Source organism: Danio aesculapii, chromosome 13 (genome assembly GCF_903798145.1).
Source record: "Danio aesculapii chromosome 13, fDanAes4.1, whole genome shotgun sequence".
Lineage (NCBI taxonomy): Eukaryota > Metazoa > Chordata > Actinopteri > Cypriniformes > Danionidae > Danio > Danio aesculapii.
The window spans coordinates 45,585,644-45,609,470 of NC_079447.1; the positions used below are offsets into that span (position 1 = coordinate 45,585,644).

General features: G+C 38.8%; 2 protein-coding genes across 3 annotated transcripts in view; one reads left to right on the top strand and one right to left on the bottom strand.

Annotated features, from left to right (window-relative positions):
* ninl (ninein-like) overlaps positions 1–14,067 on the top strand; it is a 74,601-nt gene extending 60,534 nt beyond the window's left edge. For both annotated transcript variants that reach the window (XM_056470544.1, XM_056470545.1), the window contains 8 exons: positions 2,941–3,225; positions 3,307–3,420; positions 3,509–3,655; positions 6,185–6,334; positions 7,770–7,883; positions 7,968–8,177; positions 10,173–10,286; positions 12,735–14,067. In XM_056470544.1, coding sequence (XP_056326519.1) covers positions 2,941–3,225; positions 3,307–3,420; positions 3,509–3,655; positions 6,185–6,334; positions 7,770–7,883; positions 7,968–8,177; positions 10,173–10,286; positions 12,735–12,926 — 1,326 coding nt within the window. In that variant the 3' untranslated portion in view covers positions 12,927–14,067. The remainder of the gene's footprint in view (positions 1–2,940; positions 3,226–3,306; positions 3,421–3,508; positions 3,656–6,184; positions 6,335–7,769; positions 7,884–7,967; positions 8,178–10,172; positions 10,287–12,734) is intronic.
* Positions 13,993–21,985, bottom strand: gins1 (GINS complex subunit 1 (Psf1 homolog)). Its single transcript, XM_056470546.1, has 7 exons — positions 21,813–21,985; positions 21,600–21,664; positions 20,316–20,414; positions 20,144–20,234; positions 19,936–20,052; positions 17,679–17,753; positions 13,993–14,218 (listed from the first exon to the last, which is right to left on the bottom strand). The coding sequence occupies exons 1-7, from the start codon at positions 21,885–21,887 to the stop codon at positions 14,150–14,152; spliced, it is 591 nt and encodes a 196-aa protein (XP_056326521.1). The 5' UTR covers positions 21,888–21,985; the 3' UTR covers positions 13,993–14,149.
* Positions 21,986–23,827: the final 1,842 nt, after the last annotated feature.

A 23,827-nucleotide genomic window follows, 5' to 3' on the forward strand; every position in this document is an offset into this window, starting at 1 on the left:
CACATACATTGTGGAAAGTGCCTACAGTGGATTTTGGGAGTTTTGAAAAACTAGACCTCAAAGCAATTTTTTAAATCATGTTGATGGCCATGATCTTAGGGTGTACTCGCGCTAGGCTATCTAAACCATGCCTGGGCGTATTTGACCCCCATTTCCCGGGTCGTTTGACAAGTGTGAATGCTCCGTGCCATGCCTGGGTGCAGTTCGGTTGGGCGGCCCTGGCACTGTTTGTAGAGGTGGTTCAGTTGGGCTCGGGCATGGTAGGCTTTTAGTGAGTGCAAAGCACTTTTAAAGGGAGCAGTTCAAATAGATTTATTAATAATTTTTACTTTTCAATGAACACGAACTGTCACAGTTCATCAAAGATACAAACCCCTTGCTGCACGTCAGCTGCCACCTTCAGCAAACCTCCTAGCATTGATTACTTTTGCTGAACAGATTCCGTGCTTTTGACACACATAAATTTTGATAAAATGTTTGACTGTGTGTCACTGCATCCCAATCAACTCCAAATAATACAAAACATTATAAATAAAAGCCATCTCCATTGTACTGAGCGTGAGTGCTTCTCCTCTTAAACCGAACAGTCGCATCATCAATGACATAATCGTGCTCTGGCTCAGAAGGTAAAAATGCAATGTGAGTGTGGGCTGTTGGCGGAGAGGGGGGGGCAATCGCACCCGTGCATGACTCAAGGCAACTATGCCTAGTGTGATTACACCCTTAGTGTTACCTGGGGCCATTCAAGTCAATGCCAGAATATTCCACAGTGGATCAATGTTCTGCTGGGTAACATTGAGTCTACCTAAAAACTGTCACAAACCAGGTCCTCCCCTTCATGACCGTAGTGTGATCCTTATTTGAAATTGACTCTATCAGCACAATTTTGCACCATCATGCTCTGGACATTAGGAGTAGTTTGAAAAACTACTTGAAATTTCAAGATTAAGGTGTTGCCCTGACCTCCAGTTTCCCCAAATCTCCTTTCGTTTGGCATACAGTATGTGGGATTTGCTGGACCAAAAAGATCTATGACAGCTCCAGCTAGCAACCTACAGGACTTAAAGGATCTGCTGCTAATATCTTTGTGCCAGATACTAAAGGCACCTTGAAGAGTTTTGCAGAATCCATGCCTCAGCTTGTTTGCACTGAATTGGCAATACCAAAGAATCAAGAGTATATTAGGCAGGTAGTCATAATATTTTTGCTTAGTTGAATAAAGCCCTGACATCTTCATGTCAGCTGCGTCTGGTCCCATCTGAACCAAAAAGCTGCATCTGAACACCAATAGGATGACAGGATGCACCCGCTGGTGGCAGTAGTCTATATTGTCATTCCACAACGGGCACCCGGAACTAGTGCTGCAAACATATCGTGTTCGAGTACCATTTTCAGATACTTCTAGCTCAACGCAGAGAGATTTGCTTGTGCAATTGTCTGACAATCCATATTTTTTGCAAATATTTAAATATAATAATGTTGGCTTGTTTGTTTCCTCTTGACCTGCCTTGTTTGCTTGGTTTTGTATCTTCAGTTTGTTCTTGCTCAGTGATTTTTGTAGGTGAACAGCCAATCAGAGTGCACTCTCTTTTACCAACAGCCCACTTAGTTCTACAAGTTTATTTATAAACTAATTTCAAGAGGATCACGTGCTCATGATTTACCACAGCCGGTCCCGCATTAGCTAATCATGATCCTCCAATCATATGATTCCCAAGTTACTATAAATTACCACAGTCTTCAAGATCGGGTGGCATGGCAACCCAGTGGTTACCACTGTTGCCCCACAGCAAGAACACCACCAACTCTGGTCCTCACCGGGCCGGTTGAAGTTTCTGTGTGGAGTTTGCATGTTCTCCCCATGTCCACGTTGGTTTTCCCTTGGGTTACTTGGTTTTCTCCCACTGTTCAAAGATATGTGTCATATGTAACAGACTAAAGCCTGGTTTATACTTTTGCGTCGAGTGATCGGCGTGACCCACGGTGCCTGCCTTGCTCGTTGCCGTGCATTTATACTTCTTTGCGCTGTTTGTGTTGCTCTGCAATAGCACTTCCGAAGCGCTAGCTGGCAGTGAGGTTCTGTTTCTCTGTGTCGAGTTCTTCACTAGTGTTTCGTTTTTGTCTGTACGCTACCTTAAATGTACAACTCGCTCATTTTGAGGTGGAAACCAGCGAACGCACAACAACTTCACAAGGTAAACAAAACTTTCCATCTGGAGCTCGTTCATGGGACTCGACACTTGTAAACATTCACTCTAACGGGTTCGCGCAGCTCTTGGTTCCACCCACACTTGTCAGCGTTACCAAGCTAACCAATCACAGAGCTTGCGCTACACATTGCGACATGTAGTTAATTTTTTTTTTTTTGAGAGGTCCGATTCACCGACAGCCACGGCAAGGGCTATGTGACCACACGAAGGCAGCACCGGAGCAAATTCTTGACATAGAAGTATAAATCAGCCTCAAGTGAAACTGGCACTTTGTCTTGTTCCCAGCATCAGTATCTTTCCTTCTGAAAGTAGCGCACCTTCAGCCATGGAGTTTTTGAGATCAATCTCCCCTCTCGCCCTGCAAACGGGAGGGAGCCCTGGGCTCGAGGATCCCTTGAGCTCAGTGCACTCTCCCGGGACAGCATGCCAAACAAGCTTATGATAAATTATCAGCTAAGTGTGAACTCTTGAAGCTGAATTGGGTTGTCTTTCTTAGATGTGATTCTGGAACACCAAAAAACTAGCCCGACAGACCATTGGCTCTGTGTCCTGGCACTACCATGGAATACCATTTTTTTTTATGATGTAGGATATTCTTGAAGTTGACAGGAATCACTAAAATTAATTAGTTCCAGCATTTGACTGGTTAAAACATTAGATGAAAACTGAATAGTTACTGAATATTTTCATTTCTTGCTCCTAATGATATTGTTTTTCTTCTCCAACCTAGAATTCCAAATGTCGAGAGGAAGTGCTTGACCTCAGTGCGAGAAACCTTCAGCTTAGCAGTGAGAATGCTGAACTGAGCTCCCGACTGTGTACTGATCAGAGAGCAGTGCAGACGCTGACAGACAAGCTGGCACAGGTGTGTCAAGAGAGCGATGCGGCAGCTGTGTCCTACAAACAGCTGCAGGAAAACCTACAGCAGCAGGAGAACCACAGACTGAGGCTCCAGGAACAGTGGAGGAAAGAGAAGGAGCTACTAGAGAGGGAACTTCAAACTGCCAAGGAGATGGTAAGGTTTATTTTTTAGGATATACAAGGAGAAATGAGGTCAGAGTTGTCAGTAATGATTAGAACTGCTTTTATTCTTCAGCTCCAGCATTTAACAGTTGTTGAATCTGCACTAACAAGTCAGACTCTAAAAAACCAAGCACTAGAGCAAGACAAGGAGCGTTTGTTAAAGGAAACGGCAGAAAATAACCAGAAGGTAAGATGCTGAGTTTTTTTTCTTCTTCTTTTGAGCTTTTCTGCTATGGTACATGTTTGATCTAAATCTTACTGCGTTTGTGTTGCAGCTCAAGATGCTTCAGGAGTCTCTTCGCAACTCAGAAACCCAGATAGAGCAACTCAATGCCCAGATTCTGACTATGTGGCAAGAAAAGGATGTTCATGTTCAGGAAGCTGCCGCACATATAAAGATGCTGCAACAGTCTCAAGACAAGGTGAAGAAAGATACTTGTATACACCTGTATGCTAGGGCTGTGCGATATGGGCAAAATAAAGAAACCGATCACGTTTTTGACACACACAAACAATATTGCGTTTATTTTTTTTTTTTAAAGAGCCCCTATTATGGGTTTTTGAAAATGACCTTCCATGCAGTGTGTAACACAGCACTAAGTGGATGAAAACATCCAGCTGAGGTTTAAATCTGAAGGTGCACCGTGTTTAAAACTATTGATTCTTTAATGAAATGTTTGACTAGAGTTGAATGAATGAATGAATGAATCGAGTTGGGTTCAGATCTTTTGCTTGAACGCATCAACGTCGATACGATACATCATTAAATATGTAGTTTCAGATCTGGTAAAATGTGCACGCGCCTGACGCGAAGATGACAATCACTGACAGATGGAGATTTGGCTGCAGGGAATGAAGGGTTAAAGTTCATTTTCACAACAATAAGCCAACCTAGTGCTGTGGTTGTTCTCGTAATTTTTCAGATTTTTGATACAATAACCTACGCTGCAACGCGAGATTCGACAGCCGTTTGCCAATTAAAGGAAGCAGCAGAGGCTATTATGTATGGGACTTTGTCAGACTTTAACAGTTACTCGCAAAGTCCCTGTTACAGTTCATATGGACCAGTTTCTTCCTCTGGATCATAACATGCAAGTGTAATTAAAATTGTTGCCTCATTTTGTGTAGTTTGCAAAATTGTGTTTAATTGCATGTTGTGTCTTGTAATCGCAGCTTGTAATCACATATTTATTATAGATCAGTGCTTGTAATGTATCTCTCAGGCTAAATCTGTATGGGGCTAGTCACATATTGTCCAAAAACACGTTGAAAACAAGACGAGTGCTTCCTTTAAGGATTTAAATACGCTTTGCTCACGATCTCTGCTGTTTGTTGCTATGGCCACTGTGTGGATTAATATTGAATGCGTGTCGTTGTTATTACTTGAGGTCAGGGTTAGGAGTAGAGTAATATGTTGGTGTTTAACTGTATTGCTTTAATGCATTCATGCATTGGGCTCTCACATATTCTGCTACTTCATAGCCATGGTGGGCGTTTCTCTCTGTTTCGTGCTGAACACAGTCAATCAATCACAACTTTGCGCTAAGGAGGGGTTTGGGAACAAATGAATCGCTGAACAAATCATATGGGAGTCGTTGGGATAATTAAGTAAAAATAAACTCATATTATAAGACAATGAAAGTGTTTTTTGACCTTGCATGCATATCAGCCTGTTGTTGGAAACTCCCAAAACCAAAATATGACCTTTTTATAATGCAAAACAGGGGCTTTTAATCACGATTTTGACACACACAGGTTTTACACTGTGAATATGAAACCTATTTCCAAAGGAATACAATTATATCTTAATCAAAGAACTGTCATCATGTTTCTAAACAGACATACAGCAAAAAACAAAATAACTTAGTAAAGATGTAAGTGTCTCTAGAACAGACCTATGGCAAAACAAATAAATAGACTACTGTGTGTGCACAAGGCTCTGATGTTCTGTTTGACCACGTTCGTTATTTCCAATGTTGTCACATGGCTTGCGCACATGTTTGAAGTGACGTGCTTGTGTATTCCATGCGCACCCAGTTGAAAACTTCTCTACTTTCAAAATGCTGCAAGTGACCACGAATCTGGTAACTGAGAACGGAGCGATCAGCTTCATACTTGGTATGGAATATACACATTTCAGTAAACTAATTACCTCAGACAAACACAGAACACCCAAACACCCCACAAATAAAACTTGTATTGGACCTGCAGCAATGTTTTGTTAGTTTGTCATCCTCTGAGAAAACTGCTGATGGTCGCCAAGACACGACAAAGGAGCGCGAGCACAAATCATGTTGAATGCTGAAGGAAGCCATGCGTCTCACACTGTCCACATGCTTTTAGATGCGGCATGTGACTGACAGATCTTCTAAATTAGCTGATTCTGTGATACATCAGCCGTCCTATATGCAAAGTAATTCAACACCACAGATGTTGACTTTTTTTGGCACAAAGTCTGGTGACACTTTATTTTGATGGTCCGTTTTTTTTTTATTTAAGTTACATTGCATCTACATATCAACTAATTCTCATTAGGCAAGTAGATTGTTAGGGTAACTGAAAGTTGACATGTACTTGCAAAATTTCTTATAGTCAGTTAAATGTCTGTTGGAGCAGTATCAACAGATATTAAGCAGACAGTCTACTAATACTCAAATGGACCATCAAAATAAAGTATTACCCGAAGTCCTCCTGTGCTTAACTCCTCATCCTTGTTCGTGCAGGCTATTTGTCATTAAGCTCAGTCTTCTATTCTCGCACTTGATCAGGCCTGCTGCGTTATAATTGGTTCAAATACCATACAGCAGGAAAATCGTACTGTAAGTTGATTTAGGAATCATGCATGTACAAATTATTCAAATTTCAGTTAATCGCACAGCCCTACTGTACACTTACTTCGGGTCATCAACAGCAGTAAAACCAACTTCACTTTTATTGTTTTAAAACACAAGGTCCAAGAGCTTGAGGAGAGTATAAGTCAGCTGCGTAAAGAGAAGGAGCAGGTACAACACACCCACAGGCTTCAGGAGGAGACTGCAGTCAGTGTTCTGCAGAATGAGTGCAAGAGCCTGCGAGTACACAACAAGGAGCTTCATAACAAGGTATGAAAAATGTTATCTCCATGCCAGGCCTAAACCAAATGTAAAATCATTTCTCAGCAGGGGGTTTTCACACCTTTAGTTTGAAAAAAGTCAGGAAAGTGGGTGTGTCATGCTCTGTTTAGGTGGGAGTGGCAAGAGAAGGTTTTGCATGAAAAGGGGACTTTTTGGTTCGAGCATGTGCTGATTTTCACAAAGGCAACACAAACAGACGCAGAGGAGAAAGACAGGGACCATGTTTACATAGACATCAGTATTCAAATTATTTGCCAAATTATTAGTTTGTCTACTTTAACTGCAGTTTGGCACTTTCATTCAGGAACATTTCATGCATGCCCCCTGTGCCAAACAAGATATTAGATGCGAGGAACTGCTGGAAGAGTGTAGTTTTAACATGAATGAATTGAATGTTTTATACCGCATGCCGAATGGGAGGAAAAAAAAACCTCTGCATTTCTTGGTAACTTAGATGCACTCAGTAGGTAGCATCAGATAGCCGTGTGTGTATAGACTATCCTGTCACGAAATGTTGGAAAATCTACACAACGGTAATTGTTTGATTGTGTTCACATTTAAAGAGCTGTATTTACAGCGGATCTTTCAGTGTTGATATATATTGTAGTGCTATTAACGTACTGTAAACTTAGTAACTAAATAATTTTGATCAAGGTATGTCTTTAAAAACTGAAAAAGTACTGCTGATACGAAATAATTATGCCTCTGAATAGACATAAACAAAGAACACTGATCACGCACTTACCAAATCTGTAGAAACAGGACAATAAACACCAACTGGAACTGCGTCTTTCTTTCTTTTTTAAAGGAGACGAGCGGCAAATCTGAATTTCACCATTTGCAGATGCGAAAAGCTCTCGCGTAAATGTTCCTTACAAACGTATTTTTGTCGCATGTTAGCAGACCACTGTAATCCACACGTGAGTCCAGCTGTGCTCTTATTGCGGGGAATTGAAAACAAAACCTTCGTAAGACACTGACGACAAATGTCTCCAAACAATTCTTCTTCTTCTTCCACTTGTTTTAATTAAGGTTGGCAACACAACGTGGCGTCTCTCTGCCGCCTGAACACTGTACCAAGTCCTCGAAGCTATCATGAAGTTGCACCTCATACACAACAGAGCCGCTGATCGGCAGTCTTGAAAGTCTCTCTCATGAATTAATGTTGAAAGCTCAAAAGGTGTCACGTTGTACTCGCCGGTACAGACATCCAGTCTACACGATGGAATCCACACAAGGATCTAATCACAGTGACATAGCTTTAAAATTTATTTTCAAACCGGAAGAACGAATGTCCCAATAGTGTTTTTTGCAGCGTGGGACACATATATATGACTGTCAACATCTCAAAATATTTGTTTTGTGACCCTTTAAGCAAGACATAATGCTTGAGCCATTGTAATAAGCCATATTATATTTGCAGGTGGCTCAGCTGCAAACACAGGAGCTTGAACTTCAGAGACTGACACACGAGTGTCTCACTTTGAGAAATAAGCAGACAGAGTTGGAGACTGCTAAACAAGAAGCAAATCAACAGGTTTGAAGATCCATTTAAAGCCTCTCCATGCTTGAGAATCCCTTATGAATGTTAATCGTCTTGCTTTGTGCATTTGATATTTAGGCAATGAGGGCAGAGAGCACTCGGTCAATGGTCCAGGCTCAGCATACACGTGAGATACAGGAACTAAAGGAACAGATGGGGTCTGGTACCCGGGAACATGTGTCTCACCTGCAGACTCAACTGGCTGAGCAGCAGCGCAGGACGCAGGATTTTGAGGATCTGCTTCGCTCTCAGGCCAAGCAGGCCAGTGTTCAGATGGGCCTTCAGCAGGTACAAAACACAATAAACAACATTGAGAATAGTGATTAATGCTTTTAAAACGACGTTTAATAATGGTTCAAAACCTTTACGGGTTCATGCACATCAAAATGGCATGGTCACATGGGTAGAGGATCTGCCAAAATGCTAATGTTAGAATAATAGCTTTAGACGGCAGGAGAGGGACGTGCATTTTCAAAGCCATGCCTCCTGAAGTCATGAACGCGCACCGAATAGATGAACATAGACAACCTTACACAGTATAACAATAGATCATGCCATTCACCAGTTAGAAAACTCTAGAGACGCGCACTTTGTCCAGCGAAGTTGTTGACAGGCCAGTAGAGTGCAGGAATTAGGAAACTTTCTGAAAAGTATTGTTTGCAAATTCTAAATAGTGAAATCATGTAATCAGGCAATGACTATAAATACAACATCGTTCACCAGTGAAATAGTGCTAATGTTGTTTTGAAGTCATACTACACGCTATTCCAGATCCAATATTTAAAGTAACGTTAGAGTGGGAGCCAGTCACAGGTTGTCACTGTTCAAAAATGAACGAATGTGAACAAACATAAATCAAACTTCACCTTAATGAAACTGATTAGGCGGAAGAGCGCTATTTACTAAGGTTTCGTTATTCAAATAAATAAAAATCTATGGAAGACCTTTCCTGCCACTGAATAATAAAAAAAATTTAATTAAATTAAAAAAATTATAAAGTCAGAGTTTTGAGTTAAGGTCGCAATTCCGAGTTATAAAGTTCAGAATTATAAGTTAATTTTATAACTAGGAATTGTGACTTTCTAATTGAGAATTATGATTTTATAATTGAGAATTGCTCAATTTATAATTACGACTTTATAACTCGGAATTGTGACTGTAAACTTGATATTCTTACTTTGTAACTTGGAATTGTGACTTTATAACCATACCTGCCAACACTCCTGTTTTTCCTGGGAGTCTCCCATTTTCAGACCCATCTCTCATTTTTGTCATTTCTCCCGGAAAACTCCCGTAATTTCCCATAAACAACAAATAAAATTTCTGAAGACAATGACCTACTGCACCTTTAAACTATTTAATCTGGTCCAGTCAGCATCCACTGTGGTCCTGGTAACAGAACTCTTGGAATATAATGCAAATTCATCAGTCATTGCTAGGGCCAGACAGAATCTGTGGACATTTTTTGCTATTTCTGCAGAGAATTTTGTAAAAAAAAAAAATCAGCGAATTTATGTAGAATGACTTTTAGGAGTATCATAACTAAAAACGTTAAGTTAAAAAGGTATTATTTTTTACTTCATATATAATGTTTATCAAATAAGTGCATCTAATTGGATTTGCAAAGCAAGTCTCATATATAATAATCTAAGACCAGAAATATGACTTTACAAACTGTATTGTAAGTAAATCAAATTAACACTTTTTTTTTTTTATATTAGTCAATAATATTACTGAAATTAATTCAAACTGAATACATCTAACACATCTTGCACACATTTACACAAGTAAATAAATAGACTCTGATGGGCTAAAAATCTGCAGATTTCTGCGCACACAGATTCTGTGTGGGCCTAGTCATTGCCTTGGTAAAGTGTAACCATGAAGCCATGCTATGGAGGATGATCAGATATTTCTGTTTTTGGACTTTTCGTCTAATATTGACAGTACTTTGTTAAATAACTAAAGGAACAGAGAACAGCGTGAATCGAACAGCACTAGCCTTGAAAATTAATAGAAGAACACATTATACAGACAAGTAATAAAAAACAATTAAAATTCTATGAGTTTAGATAAGCTATAAGTGCATTTCTGCACAGGCAGAAAACGCAGTAAAACCTTAAATTGAAAGTATAAGCTGAGTATTTGTCTCATTTCGACTAGAATTTTGCTGAAATGTGACCTCGTGCAAGTGCTTCTGATACATTTGAATCATTTGCATGTTTGAACCTCTGTCTTATTATTCAAGCACTATTAATAACATACTGCTAAATCAAACCACAGGAGCAATATGAGAAACTGATGGCGAGCATGCAGGAACGCATGGATGAGGTTGAGGCCAAGCTGAAAAACACCCGTGTCATGCTTCAGGAGAAAGTCAACCAGCTGAAGGAACAGGTATGCTAACACAAATAGAGATCTGTAGTTGCAAGCGATGCTTAATGCTAAACTCGGTTGTAAGGGGGTCTACAGCGTTTTGTCCACTTTACTTAATGTATCTTCTTGTTTATGAATAAGAAATCAGTGATGACTCTACATTACTTTTTTTTTTTTACTCGCAAGTTTACTTGCTTTCCTGACTGAAAAAAATAAACGAGTAGCACCTTCTGATTAATAAAATAAAAATAAAGGTAAATGAAAGCCTCTAGAAAGTTGAATTTTCTATTTATGTAATGTTCATTTAGAGTCAAAGATAAAAAGTGGCGTGTGAGTATATTTACATCATCGCCAATTGTTCATTCATTTTAACAGACAAGTGGCTTGATTAAAGTATTAGTTCACCCAAAATCGAAAATTATCAATTGGTACACAAGTTAAGGCCATTGAGGTGTATGAAGGATGATAGCGCTCATTTCCTTTAAAATATCTTAATTTGTGTTCCAAAGATGTGAAATTAACAACATAATTCTCATTTTTGAAGCATTTATAACATAAAAAGCAAGGGACTAACTGAGCCTTGCCATACCCCACATTGTACTTTTGATTCGTGGTGAGCAGAGCGAGGCTTCATGAAACACTTAAACAGATGAAGCAAATGTGTCAGTTTTGAAACGCGTCTCTACACCTAGTGGTCATTTTTTTCATTTATTGCTCTGGAACAGCTTCAGAAAAGAAACGGTTAAGCAAATTGAGGTATTAAACCCCAATTTGTAGAGTGTTTCAAGTGATTTAGTGAAGCGGTTAGAGTTCCTGTCTAGCATGCAGAGATGATGGGTTCAAATCCAGGGTTATGCAGATATAGATGTTAGTTTTTTAAATGCTCTTTTCTTTATAATGTGTTATATTTCAACATTGGTCTGACATTCCAATGAACACTTTGAATAAATGTCTTGTTTTGGTCATAAATTAACTATTAAAATACATCGTCATAATTTAAGTGTTTGTACACATCGGAATTCAAACTTGGGCAATTTGCAACACAGTTACTCTATGTACATGCACGGTCCACTAGTCTTCATGAGATCCCTGTCAATCAAACACAGATTCGCCAGGTCTTGAAATGCTTCTGAAATGTCTGATGCTTCAAATCGCTTTAGTCACATGACCTGGGTGTTTCAGATCATGCTTTGGTGCAGTGTTTAGAAACACTTGCGCTTTAGGATCTCGACGCTGTGTCAACATCAGTTTCACGTCAGCCATCCCTACTTTTGATGGACATAATGCCTCCATGTACTGACACAAATTAATAAAATTCCTATAGGTATGACTTGAAGCAGTGATTGCTCTGAATAAACGCTTGCGTATAATTGTCTTAGTCACTCACAGCTTAGACTTGTTTAAAGGGCCATGAAACTCTCCGTCTCAGCAGGGTGTTTTCAGGAAAGTGGGTGAGTCCAGCTTTGTTTAGGTGGGAGTGGCGAGTGGTGAAAGAGGGAAGGGTTTGCATGAAAAGGGGAGTTTCATTATATGCACTACAGCTGATTTTCACAGCGGAAACACAAACACTGACGCAGGCGAGATGGAGATAGATTGATTCAGAGAGCTGCATTTACAGTGGGTCTGAGAGCTGTGTGGAAGTTGATTTTCAGCCCATAATATTGTAGTGATATTACTTTAAACTTAATTTAATTAATTTTGACTAAGGAATGTCTTTCCAAATCCAGATTTCACCATTTCCAGATTCAAAAAGCTCTTGGGTAAAAACATAAATAATTTTTTTTTGTAAAGAACATTATTTTTGTCATGTGTTAGCAGACCACTGAAATCCACACATGTGGGTCCACGTGGAAAATCGAAACAACCTTCATTGCGGCACATTTATAAACACTGATGACCCATGTCCCCTAACAATTCTTCTCACACAATTCTTCTTTTTAATTACGGTTGGCAACACAGCATGGTGTCTCTCTGAACACTGTAACAGCTAAAAGGAGTCTTCGAAGGTATATCATGCATATTAAGTTGCTGATTACTTTAAACAAAGTCTTTCTCAAGAATTAAAGAACAGGTGTACTGAAAACTCAATGACGTCACTTTGTACCAGCCGGTACAGACATCTCCATGCCGGAATTTACACAATGACCTCATTGCCATTATGCATCTTAAATTTCTTTTTAAACCGGATAAACAAATTTGCAACGACAACAAATGTTCACTTATTAGAGAAATATGTGTCTCCTAATAGTGTGTTAGCAGCGTGGGACATGTATATCACTGTCAACATCTCAAAAATTGTGTTTTGGTGTTTAATGACCCTATAAAAGGAGAGTTTACAAGTTCCAGTAATAATGTAATTTTCAGCCCTGAGGTCAGTAGGACCAGGTCATTTGTAACTGTGCTCTGATTTAGTATACTGTTCTGATGCTTGATATTTTGTATATTGATAATCTCATTTTCCCCCTACAGCTGGCCAAAAACGCCAAGTCAGACGTGCTGTTGAAGGACCTGTATGTGGAAAACTCTCAGCTCATGAAGGCTCTTCAGGTGACTGAGCAGAGGCAGAAGAGTGCAGAGAAGAAATCCTTCCTCCTGGAGGAGAAAGTTATTGCTCTGAATAAACTCTTGCGTAAAATCGCCCCAGCATCACTCACGGCTTAGACAGGTATAAAAAGGGTAGTTCATCCAAAACTGAAAATTTGCTTAATTTGTTTCAAACCTATTTGACGACTTCTTCTGTTGAACACAAACGATGATATTTTGAAGAAAGCCAGAAACCATTGACCTCCACAGTATATTTTTCCTACTATGGGGGTCAATGGTTACTGGTTTTCAACATTCTTCAAAATATCTTCAGTGGTCAACAGAAAAAAAATAACTCAAAGGTGTGGAAATGTTCGTTTTTGGTTGAACTATCCCTCAACATTACTTCTTGATCTGCACTGGACTGTGAAGTCTCACCTGCTAGTGCACTTTTTTCTTTTTGGTGCAAAATGTTTTTGTAAAAGCAGTAAACAATCCAAGTATTAAATTGAAAGCACAGATAAAGCTTTCAGTAACTACAACAGCGTACTGTATTTAAATAATGCCATTGAAACAGTATAAAGAGAAAGAAGAGTAAACAATTTAAAGGGGTAGTTCACCCAAAAATAAACAAGGAGTGTTTGCGAATCCTTGACTGGTTGCAAAGAAGATAATGTTGAAGAATTTTGGAAACCTGTAACCATTGACTTCCACAGTAGGAAAAACAAATACTAAGTTACTGGTTTCATTCTTCAAAATATCTTCTGTATTCAATACCACAAACTCAAGGATGAGTAAATGACTGAAATGTCCTTTATAGGTGAGCTGTCTCTTTAAGGCTAAATTTTGTGCCTGCTTAAAGGCCACTGAATATTAATGAACAAGACAATGGTACAGCATTTGATAATCTATCAAGGAAAGAGCATTACACATTTTGTTTACTGTGATTTTAGGGTACAAACCCCAGACACCCTTGTATTTACTAGTAAAAAAAAGACTTCTTTTTATTGCTGTTTTAATGCCCATTTTGGTGCAATAACCAAAAGCACAGTATTCACACCATGTACAGTTTTGATACAGATGCTATATTTTAATGGCACAATAATGATGCACTAATGTCCACTTTGATAAATTATTGTAAGTGTTGCAGTTGTGTGTCTAAAAGAAGCTGGCTAACTGGTGGGAGATGAAAGTGACACACGGCTGTTGTAAATGCATCATGTATTTGTTTTTTCCATTGTAAAGAATGTGACCAAGTAAAGTTTTACCTGTGAACACATGCTGCTTTCTGATTGGACAACCAGATCAACGAAATGTTGACTCAATTTAAGTTAAAGTATCCACAGTACAGCTGCTCATAGTTAGGAGATGACATGCTCTAATACACCCTGTCGAATCAGCTGCTCACATTTCCATCTGGGTAAGAAGTGCTGTAGAGAGAGAGAGAGAGAGAGAGAAATAGAGAAACATTCATTATATGTACACAAACACTTATGATTATCCGAACCATGCCCAGGCCCGTTTCCCGGATCGTTTGCGACATGCGAGTGCTCTCAATCAGGCTCAGGCATGGTTGGAAAAGGTGTGCCAGAGCGCAGTTCACTTGGGCTTTGGTGCGGTACGCTTGTAGTGTGAGTGCAAAGCGCGCCTAAGCCCGAAACTGAAGACGAGATGTGATTTCATATGGATTTATTAATCATTCTTTTCAATGAACACAAACTGTCGTAGTTTATTAAAGATACAAACCCCTCACTGCACGACAGCTGCACCTTCAGCAAACCTCCTAACTCCTGCAGCACGAGGACTTTATGATTGTCAAAAGTTGCTGATCTGTTTGCCGAAATATTTGACTGCGTCTCAAACGACTAAAACGATATAAAGAAATCTCCACTGTGCTGAGCGAGATCGCTTCCTAAACTGAACAGCGCATCATCGATAACGTAAACGTGCTCGAATGCAATGTGAATGTGAGCCATCAGGGGGAATGGGAGGGGGGGGACAAGCGTGCTTCGGCCTGGTTCAAGGCAACTTGTACATGGTGTGAGCACGCCCTTACAGTCTGATTTAAACATGATTATAAAGCAACTGTATGATGAATTCCAAAATCCTAGCTAGCAACACCAGTGGCCATTGAACTACAGCTAGAAAAATATCACACGCTTGACTAGTGTTGGGGTAACATTACAAATAACGCAGGTTACAAAATAATATTACTTTTCAAGTAGCGCAGTACTTGAATCTAAAGTCCCCAAGAAATCAAAACTAACCATATGATTTTGTTAGCTCACATTGCTAGTTTTGCAGTGAACAATTAATCTGTGCATGTCGTTAAGAAAAAAAATCTTTAATTGAAACGTGAAAATGCACTTCCTGTTTTTTTAAGCCAAGTTGTCAGATTAAGTACATCTTGGGTATTGGGCATGGCTAACATACTTAATCACGCCCCTTAAAATGTCAGTTTTGACAACAAACAGAAATGGTGTGCACAAAAGATAAGGGATTAAGCTGGGATTTTGAGGCTATCCTGGCTGAATTAACTCGACTCAGTTGCACAATAGCAGACTAAAATAAGCTAAATTAAGTTACAATGGAGATTTATTCTTTAAAGCTAGCTTGCTCCAGAGAAATTAATGCATTTCACAGTCACTCCATGCTCTTTGCTATTTACATATATTTCCAACTATTACAATAAAAAAATAAGTGTTTAATTTTATTTGCAATCATTTTATATGTTCGTATACATCTATCAGAGTACGCTTATTTCACGCGGCCGCCATTTTAAAGAACCAAAGCGAGGCTGCGGTGGGAAGAAACCCGGAAGTATAGGACAAGGACTGTACACATTACAGTAACATGATGTGGAGTACACACCTCCAGCTGTTGCCGAGATTTCAAAATGCAGAACTGGTGTAAACATCACTTTAATATCATTCAGTAAGTGAAATTTAGAAAATTAAAAGCAATTTAGCATCAAACAACATCACAATCTCTTTAAGAGTAATATGCTCAAGTGTCCTCCTAGGCTTCAGATCATGGCAGCAGGTAAACACCGTGGGGACACTTCCCTGCTTCAGTCTATGTTACCCAGTGAGCGCTAAAACACTGTAGCACACCCTCGTGTTGTCTGTAATAGTGTTGTCCCGGTACTGAAGTTTTAAAACATCTATTTCCCGTTGAGTTTTTGACTCGACTGATCTTCACGGCTGCTTCGCGTTCCAGTCTCCTTGTATCTGTGTTTGCACTCAGTTTACTGCCCTTCACCCAGTGCAAACACAGATACACGGAGACGCGAGCGGAAACAGCCATGAAGATCAGTCGAGTCATCAAGCAGATCGCTCGGCTCGTCTGTGTTTGTACTCGGTAAACAGCGGAGGGTGAACTGATGACCTTCTCGGCCAATCACAAGCTATTCTGTTGATCACGTGAACACAATGGCAAATCAGCGCTGTTTTAAGAAAGCCGTCAACAGTGCCTTAAATGTTAGCGGGAAATTGATGGTTTTTCTTTTAATTCAGTATCGCGACAAGTCTAATATAGTGAAAGAATCAGTTCATTAACTTGAGTTTGATAAATGGCATCTAAAACGTGTGTTTGGGAAAGAAAACGTTAGCTAACTAGTGCCATGTCCCTTAACTTAGCTGAAAATTAGCTCTGATATCCCTTTTTATTTTCACCATTCATTCAGGACAGACCTTCGGGTCACTCGGAAGGCGGTGAAATGATAAATTTGTGTCACTTTCTCTTCGCTGATAAGATATACAGCCAAGTACACAACGTTCTAATGTAACTCCCAACGATACTTCCGGGTTTCTTCCCACCGCAGCCTCGATTTCGCTTTTAAAAATGGCGGCCGCGTGAAATCAGTCTGTTAATAATAGATGAATGATTAGAAAAAAATACAAATGCTCAGCATAAATCAGTACAACCCCTTTTTTATCCATTGTTCAGTGAAAATGGACGATAATTTTGGTGCACTAAACAAAACCGTTGTATTCATTAAAATAGACTTTGACCACCTCTTAAGACAGAAAGATAATACGTTTAAATTCAAATGAGATACTGCAAAAAATAAAATTGCAAACTAGAAAATGTCAACAATTTTATATTTTTGGTTTTTATATATACACACACACATATACGGTTACCGTTAGGGCCATAAATATTTGGACATTGACTAACATTTTTGGCTCTTTACACCAACACAATGGATTGGAAATGAAACGAACAAGATGTGCTTTAACTGCAGACAGTCAGCTTTAATTTGAGTATTTACATCCAAATCAGGTGAACGCTGAAGGAATTACAACTGTTTGCATATGTGCCTCCCACTTGTTAAGGGTCCAAAAGTCATTGGACAGAATAATAACCATAAATCAAACTTTTACTTTTTAATACTTGGTTGCAAATCAGGCATGTGCGCAGATAGGGCTCAACCTGTGCATGCCCTTTTTTCTCTTGAATAAAAAGTGCCCCCCGTTCTTCAGTTCACGATCCAACTCCACTATCTGTTAAACCTTTGGTTAAGCAACAATTGTTTGTGACAGAATAATAATTATTATTATTATGCCTATATTAAAAAGTGTAGTATTTTTAAAGCAATTTAAACTGCCCCTTCAACATGTACAATAAGAAACAAAAACAAGGTGCTTTGACTGCATATACTCTAGGGAAGAATGTCTGAGTGCATCAATTACATCAGGTATCCACTTTTTTTGTTGTGCTTTTTATTTTAATAGCTTCAAAAGAATCCCAAAAAGTTTACATATTGATAAATAATGTTATGACTGAATTGCCTCTTGCTACAGTTTGACAACACGCAGGATTTGTTCATTGGCCAATGAAATGACCATAATGAAATGGTCTTTATAGCCTTTTTAACAATAGAATTACCTGGCTGTTTTTCTTCAACAGAATCACAGTGCCATCGTCTATTTCAAATTCCCCATGGTCTTTAAGACAGCGCACCTGAAAAAGAAGAAAAACAAAAATGTGAAAAGTGAAGTCGCATCAATGATGATAGTATTACTGCATCTTAAACAAAATGAGTGAATTGTTTTTAGGATGCATTATATTACATTTAGCAATTTCAATACTGTAACTAACTCAACCATTTATTTTTGCAAAAGGTAATATGACAAATATTACTAAAATTATATCATGTACTACAACTAAAATATTTGTGTGTTCTATACATCTGCTAAAATTCTTTTATTGGTTCTACATCACAAACCTAAACGTTTTTTCCCCACACTGAGCATGAACATAACTACCAGAAATATAATACAAAGAGAATAAAAAAAATTAAAAAATAAAGAGTTACACACTTCTTTATTAATGCTCGAATAAGTGCATCATCCAGGTGTTTAAAGTGCCTTAGTATTCTTTATAATTAATTACGTTCTCATGCCATATCTGGAGCATTGGCTATATTCATGGCAACAGCTGTAGTAACTATTCAATAAATAATTTACAATTAAAACTGTTTCTTAATCATTCATTGTACTGAAAAATATATACAAATAACAACAACACTGATAAAAAGGCATTTTTTGTAGTATAAATAGTATCCGAAAAAGTATAAAGTAGTGTAAAAAGTATAAAGTAGTATAAAAAGTATTCGATTTGGGATGCACTTTTTGTCTTTTGGGCCCTAAATTACTTGATAATTGTGTTCTGGAATATCAAACTTTCAAATATAAGTTAGTGAAAATGGTACAATCATGGTCTCTTTATAAACTACAAAAAAACCAAAACTGATGTTATGCACATACCGGCCACTTTATTAGGTACACCTTACTAGTACGGTGTTGGACCCTCTTATGCATTCAGAACTGCATTAATCCTTCGTGGCATAAATTTAACAAGGTACTGGAAATATTCCTCAGAGATTTTGTCCATATTGACATGATAGCATCACGCAGTTGCTGTAGATTTGTCAGCTGCACATCCATGATGCAAATCTCCTGTTCCACCACATCCCAAAGGCGCTCTATTGGATTGAGATCTGGTGACTGTGGAGACCAGTTGAGTACAGTGAACTCATTGTCATGTTCAAGAAACTGAGATGATTTGCGCTTTATGACATGGATCATTCACCTGCTGGAAGTAGCCATCAGACGATTGGTACACTGGTCATAAAGGGATGGACATGGTCAGCAACAATACTCAAGTTGTGGCGTTGACACAATGCTCTTTTGGTACTAATTGGGCCAAAGTGTGCCAAGAAACTATCCCTCACACCACCCCCACCAGCCTGAACCGTTGATACAAAGCAGGATGGATCCATGCTTTCATGTTGTTGACGCCAAATACTGACCCTACCATCCGAATGTCGCAGCAGAAATCGAGACTCATCAGAAAATGCAACGTTTTCCCAATCTTCTATTGTCCAATTTTGGTGAATCTGTGTGAATTGTAGCCTCAGTTTCCTGTTCTTAGCTGACAGAAGTGGCGTATGGTGTGGTCTTCTGCTCCTTCCGCCTCAAGGTTGGACATGTTGTGCATTCAAAGATGCTAATTTTGCATATCTTGGTGATACCGAGTGGTTATTTGAGTCACTGTTGCCTTTCTATCAGCTTGAACCAGTCTGGCCATTCTCCTCTGACCTCTGGCATCAACAAGGCATTTTCACCCACAGAACAGCTGCTCACTGGATATTTTCTCTTTTTCTTTCTCTGTAAACCCTAGGGAAGGTTGTGTGTGAAAATCCCAGTAGATTAGCAGTTTCTGAAATACTCAGACCAGCCCGTCTGGCACCAACAACCATGCCATGTTCAAAGTCACTTAAATCACCTTTCTTCCCCATTCTGATGCTCGGTTTGAACTACAGCAGATCGTCTTGACCATGTGTACATGCCTGAATGCATTGAGTTGCTGCCATGTGATTGGCTGATTTGAAATTTGCATTAACGAGCAGTTGGACAGCTGTACCTAACAAAGTGGCTGGTGAGTGTAAATATAATGTGTTGACTCTATAGGCATGCTTACGTACTTGACAACCAAAAAAACAATGGCGGACTACAGAACCTTAATGTGTAGTGTTTCTTTACAAAGTGACAAGCAGAATCCAGCATTTTCAAAGTGTTTTCACAGATCTGTATGAACATTTTCGACAACAACATGTACCCTAAAATCATACTGCACTCACCTCAATGTATAAACTCTTCGGGGGCTTCATATCCTGTGTGATGTCTAAGCCTTCTTCTCCACCGATTGACCTCATATAAGTTGCCAAGGACTTTTTGTACTGATTGAACCACTCCATCTGATTTGTAAAGCATTAAAATTAGCATCAGACACAGACAAAGAAGAAACAAGTGGTATATAGGATCTGCTACACAGAAGAACAAGCCCACCTCTTCAGCACACATATGAAATCTAATGTTGGTGGGCAACACACTGCCATATTCCCATCTGAGGGCACGGATTCGCAAGAGGCGATCGTATCTGTGGAGAGAAGGAGAGATGTGTTTGAGCACACAGGACTGAAGGGGAATCTAGGAAATCTATCAGAAGTGAATCCCTCACAGATATGCGGCGATACAGCGCTGGTTCCTCAACAGGCAGCTGTGGCGAAACTTGATGGATGGAATCAGTTCACTCTTGCCCTCTGTCTTTGCCTCGTTCCTACAAGACAAACATTTTAGAAGATTTGGACTTATTTTAGGGTAGGTTTTGGAAATATGGTATGCTTTTTATTTTTGTAAGTTCGTCATTTGAGTGCCTTTAGGTATGTAAATGACCTTCTGTATCTCACTTTTGAGTGCTACTGAAAACTTTTAGAGTAATGTTCATATTTTGAGGCTAATGGCCGCCGACACACTGTCTCTCAGAAATTATAAATATTTTTAAATTGGCACTGTTCTTATAAATAAACTGCATAGTTCCAATCTAAACAACTACATTCTCGACTAAAAAAAGCCTCAAAAGTACATTATGATGTTCAACAGCAGCAAAATTGGTCAAACTGTAGTGTCCTCTGCTTGTTGCTGTATGTGGGCGGAGTAATACACAAGGGTTAAGGGTGAAAAGGCTGGACAAGTGCTGTTATTTATACACTTTTATACAGCTTAAAGTGACATTTTCTTTACTTTTTAACATAACAAAACTATTAAAGATGTAGGTTTAATTGGGCTGATGACAAAAACAATGACAGGGTTACCGAGGTAAATACTCCATATGATGTTTACCATAGAACTTTTAATATTCAGTCTGTAATAACATGTAAATATGACAATATTAGCACTATTTATTTGACTGTGAACAAAGTTGTACTTTGATAGTCACTGGCTGCTAATATAATTTCACCATTTAGAATTTGCAAATAATACTTTTCTGAAATAATATTCGTAATTTTGTTACGTAAATTTACGCTTAGTAAATTTGTAGTGTTTTTGGTAAAGAAAAATAAATAAATCAGAAAACCAAATGAATGACATTTCATTTGGGGGGTGAAATACTTTTTATTCACTGTATTTATTTCAACGACAATGTACGTTTCTGGTAGAATTTCCTATGTTCAATCAATCAATCAGTCTGTCAGTCAGACAGACAGACAGAGAGACAGACAGACAGAATGTGCGAATAAGAAACCAACTTTACCGTTACCTCAATAAAAAAGTACATTGGTTCAGAACACTCATTCAATGTTTACTATATATTTCAAATGTATTTCTACGAAAACAATTGTATCAGTAATAGTTGTTTTATAAGTATTAACACTGCACACCCTTGCCCCTTAACATTACTTAGTAACGTTAACAAAACAAATCCAAAGTTACTGTGATGGTGCCATAGAAACACACGACTTACACATCAGTCTGATTCTGCTCGTACAGAGCCTTCATTTCCTCCAGAACCTGCCGAATACCGTCTTCCTGAGGAAAACCAAAGACAAACCGGTGAGTCTACACTCATATGCTAATGATAAACAGTTGTCACTATTAAATTGCGGTCAACTGTTCTAACTTTGTGTCTTCTGGTAAACCCAAGGAATAAAATAACCGTACGAAGCGGTTTACTTACATTAAAAGCAGGCAGCTGGCCGTCGCCCATCCGATGAAGCTCTCTAATGAGCTCCACTGACTTTTCGCAGAACATTATAAATTTGTTTAGAAGCTTTTTCTTTAAGAAAAAGTATTGCTAGGAATTTTCCAGCGCTATCCAGAAGTTTTCGCGGCAATTTGTGTTGTTATGGTCACGTGAGCCTCAAAGTTACTACGGAGAGCCAAATAGGACATTTCTAGGCGTTGATGTATCTCTGACTCGTTTGAGAATCGGTTCTTTCGAACAGCTGGTTTCAAAGGCTTCAAATAACGTATTCAGTTAGCGCCCATACACCTTATATAATAAATAAAGACGGTCTGGTCTCTCTCTTGCACAGAATGTTTTGAAACATGACTTTTTCTCCCTGACGAGCGCACAGCGTTTCACTTTATGGGACGCGAAATTAGATGTCAATTCCAGTTCCTGGAGCGCCGCAGCTCTGCACAGTTTAGTCCTAACTTTAATTAAACACACCTGATCAAGCTAATTGAATCCTTAGGCTTGTTTGAAACCTACAGGTAAGTGTGTTGGAGGAACTAAACTGTGCAGAGCTGCGGCCCTCCAGGAACTGGAATTGACACATGTGAGCTAAACACTTCATTCATAGATGCAAATTTGTAAAGGTGAAACCCGCTTTAATTGATGGCGGAATGATCTGAAGATGTTCGTAAGGTCTCCTCAATTCATAAGGAACAGAAATGTCGAAAGCTTTCACATGCCTTGGACTCGTTTCTAGCTACTTGATTAAGACCCTTGTTGTATTTTTATTTTCTGTTATGTTCCTAGTCATGTACTTTTATATCAACAGTAACACTATATGTGTTGGATTAATGGTTAATAACTTATGATTAATAAAAAACTTTATAGGGCACTTCTGGATTTGGCAAGTTTAACTAAGGTTACAGTCAAAAATCCTCATTCGTTTATTTTTTAACTGTGACAATTTGTGACACGGTCCTTATATTGTACTTTGAATATTCGGTCTAAAATCACATATGACTTCAAAACAGCATTAGCACTATTCATTGGACTGTGAACATTGTTGTACTTTGATAGTCACTGGCTGCTAATTATGGAGGACCAGGAGTGCCGGTTAGAAATAAACTGAAGAATCAAATTTTTTATTTAATAATTGAAGCATTAAAATGTGTATAAATAAATCACAATTTACATGGACAATTAATGGACAAAATAAATACACATATTTAAATGTGTTTATTTAAATTGTGTTTATGTAATTTAATAAAGCAATAAATCAATGCATTAAAAATCACTTTTAAATGTATAAATAAATAGAATATTGTATACATTTTTATTTAATTCACGTTTTAAAATGCAGATTATTCATTGATTCATTTTCTTTGCAGCCTAGTCCCTTTATTAATTTGAGGTCGCCACAGCAGAATGAACTGCCAACTTATCCAGCATATGTTTTACGCATCGGATGCCCTTTCATCTGCAACCCATCACTGGGAAACACCCATACACTCCCATTCACACACATACACTACAGACAATTTTAGCTTACCCAATTCACCTAGTGCATGCCTTTGGATTTGTGGGGGAAACCGGAGCATACGGGGAGAACATGCAAACTCCACACAGAAATGCCAACTGACCCAGCCAGGGCTCGAACCAGTGACCCTACTTGCCATGAGGCGATCGTGCTACCCACTGTGCCACCCTGACGCCTCTTAAAACGCTGATTAATCAAACAATAAGAATTTAAATAGCTTTTTAAAAAGGCATTTAGCAAATGCTTTTCTCTCTCTATTCGTCACTTGCATTTCTTTTCCCTTTGCTACATGCAAGCTGAAAATAAATCGAGTTAAAAAATGCCACTGGACAGTCCACGTGTGGGAGCAACCAATCAGCTTTCGCCTCAAGTCAAGCTAAACCCTCTCTGGCTTGTAAATGAAATGCGCACTGTCATTGGACTGAGACAAAACCATAGCTCATTTTAGCGGGAGTTTAAAAGTCAGCAAAGCGGCTCA

Bases quoted from the DNA above. Each gene is read 5' to 3' on its own strand.
- gins1 (XM_056470546.1), bottom strand. From the start codon at position 21,887: ATGTTCTGCGAAAAGTCAGTGGAGCTCATTAGAGAGCTTCATCGGATG. The intron at 21,665-21,812 runs GTAAGTAAACCG...GGTTTTCCTCAG, and splicing joins GCCAGCTGCCTGCTTTTAAT to GAAGACGGTATTCGGCAGGT. The intron at 20,053-20,143 runs GTGGGCTTGTTC...TTTACAAATCAG, and splicing joins TTCATATGTGTGCTGAAGAG to ATGGAGTGGTTCAATCAGTA.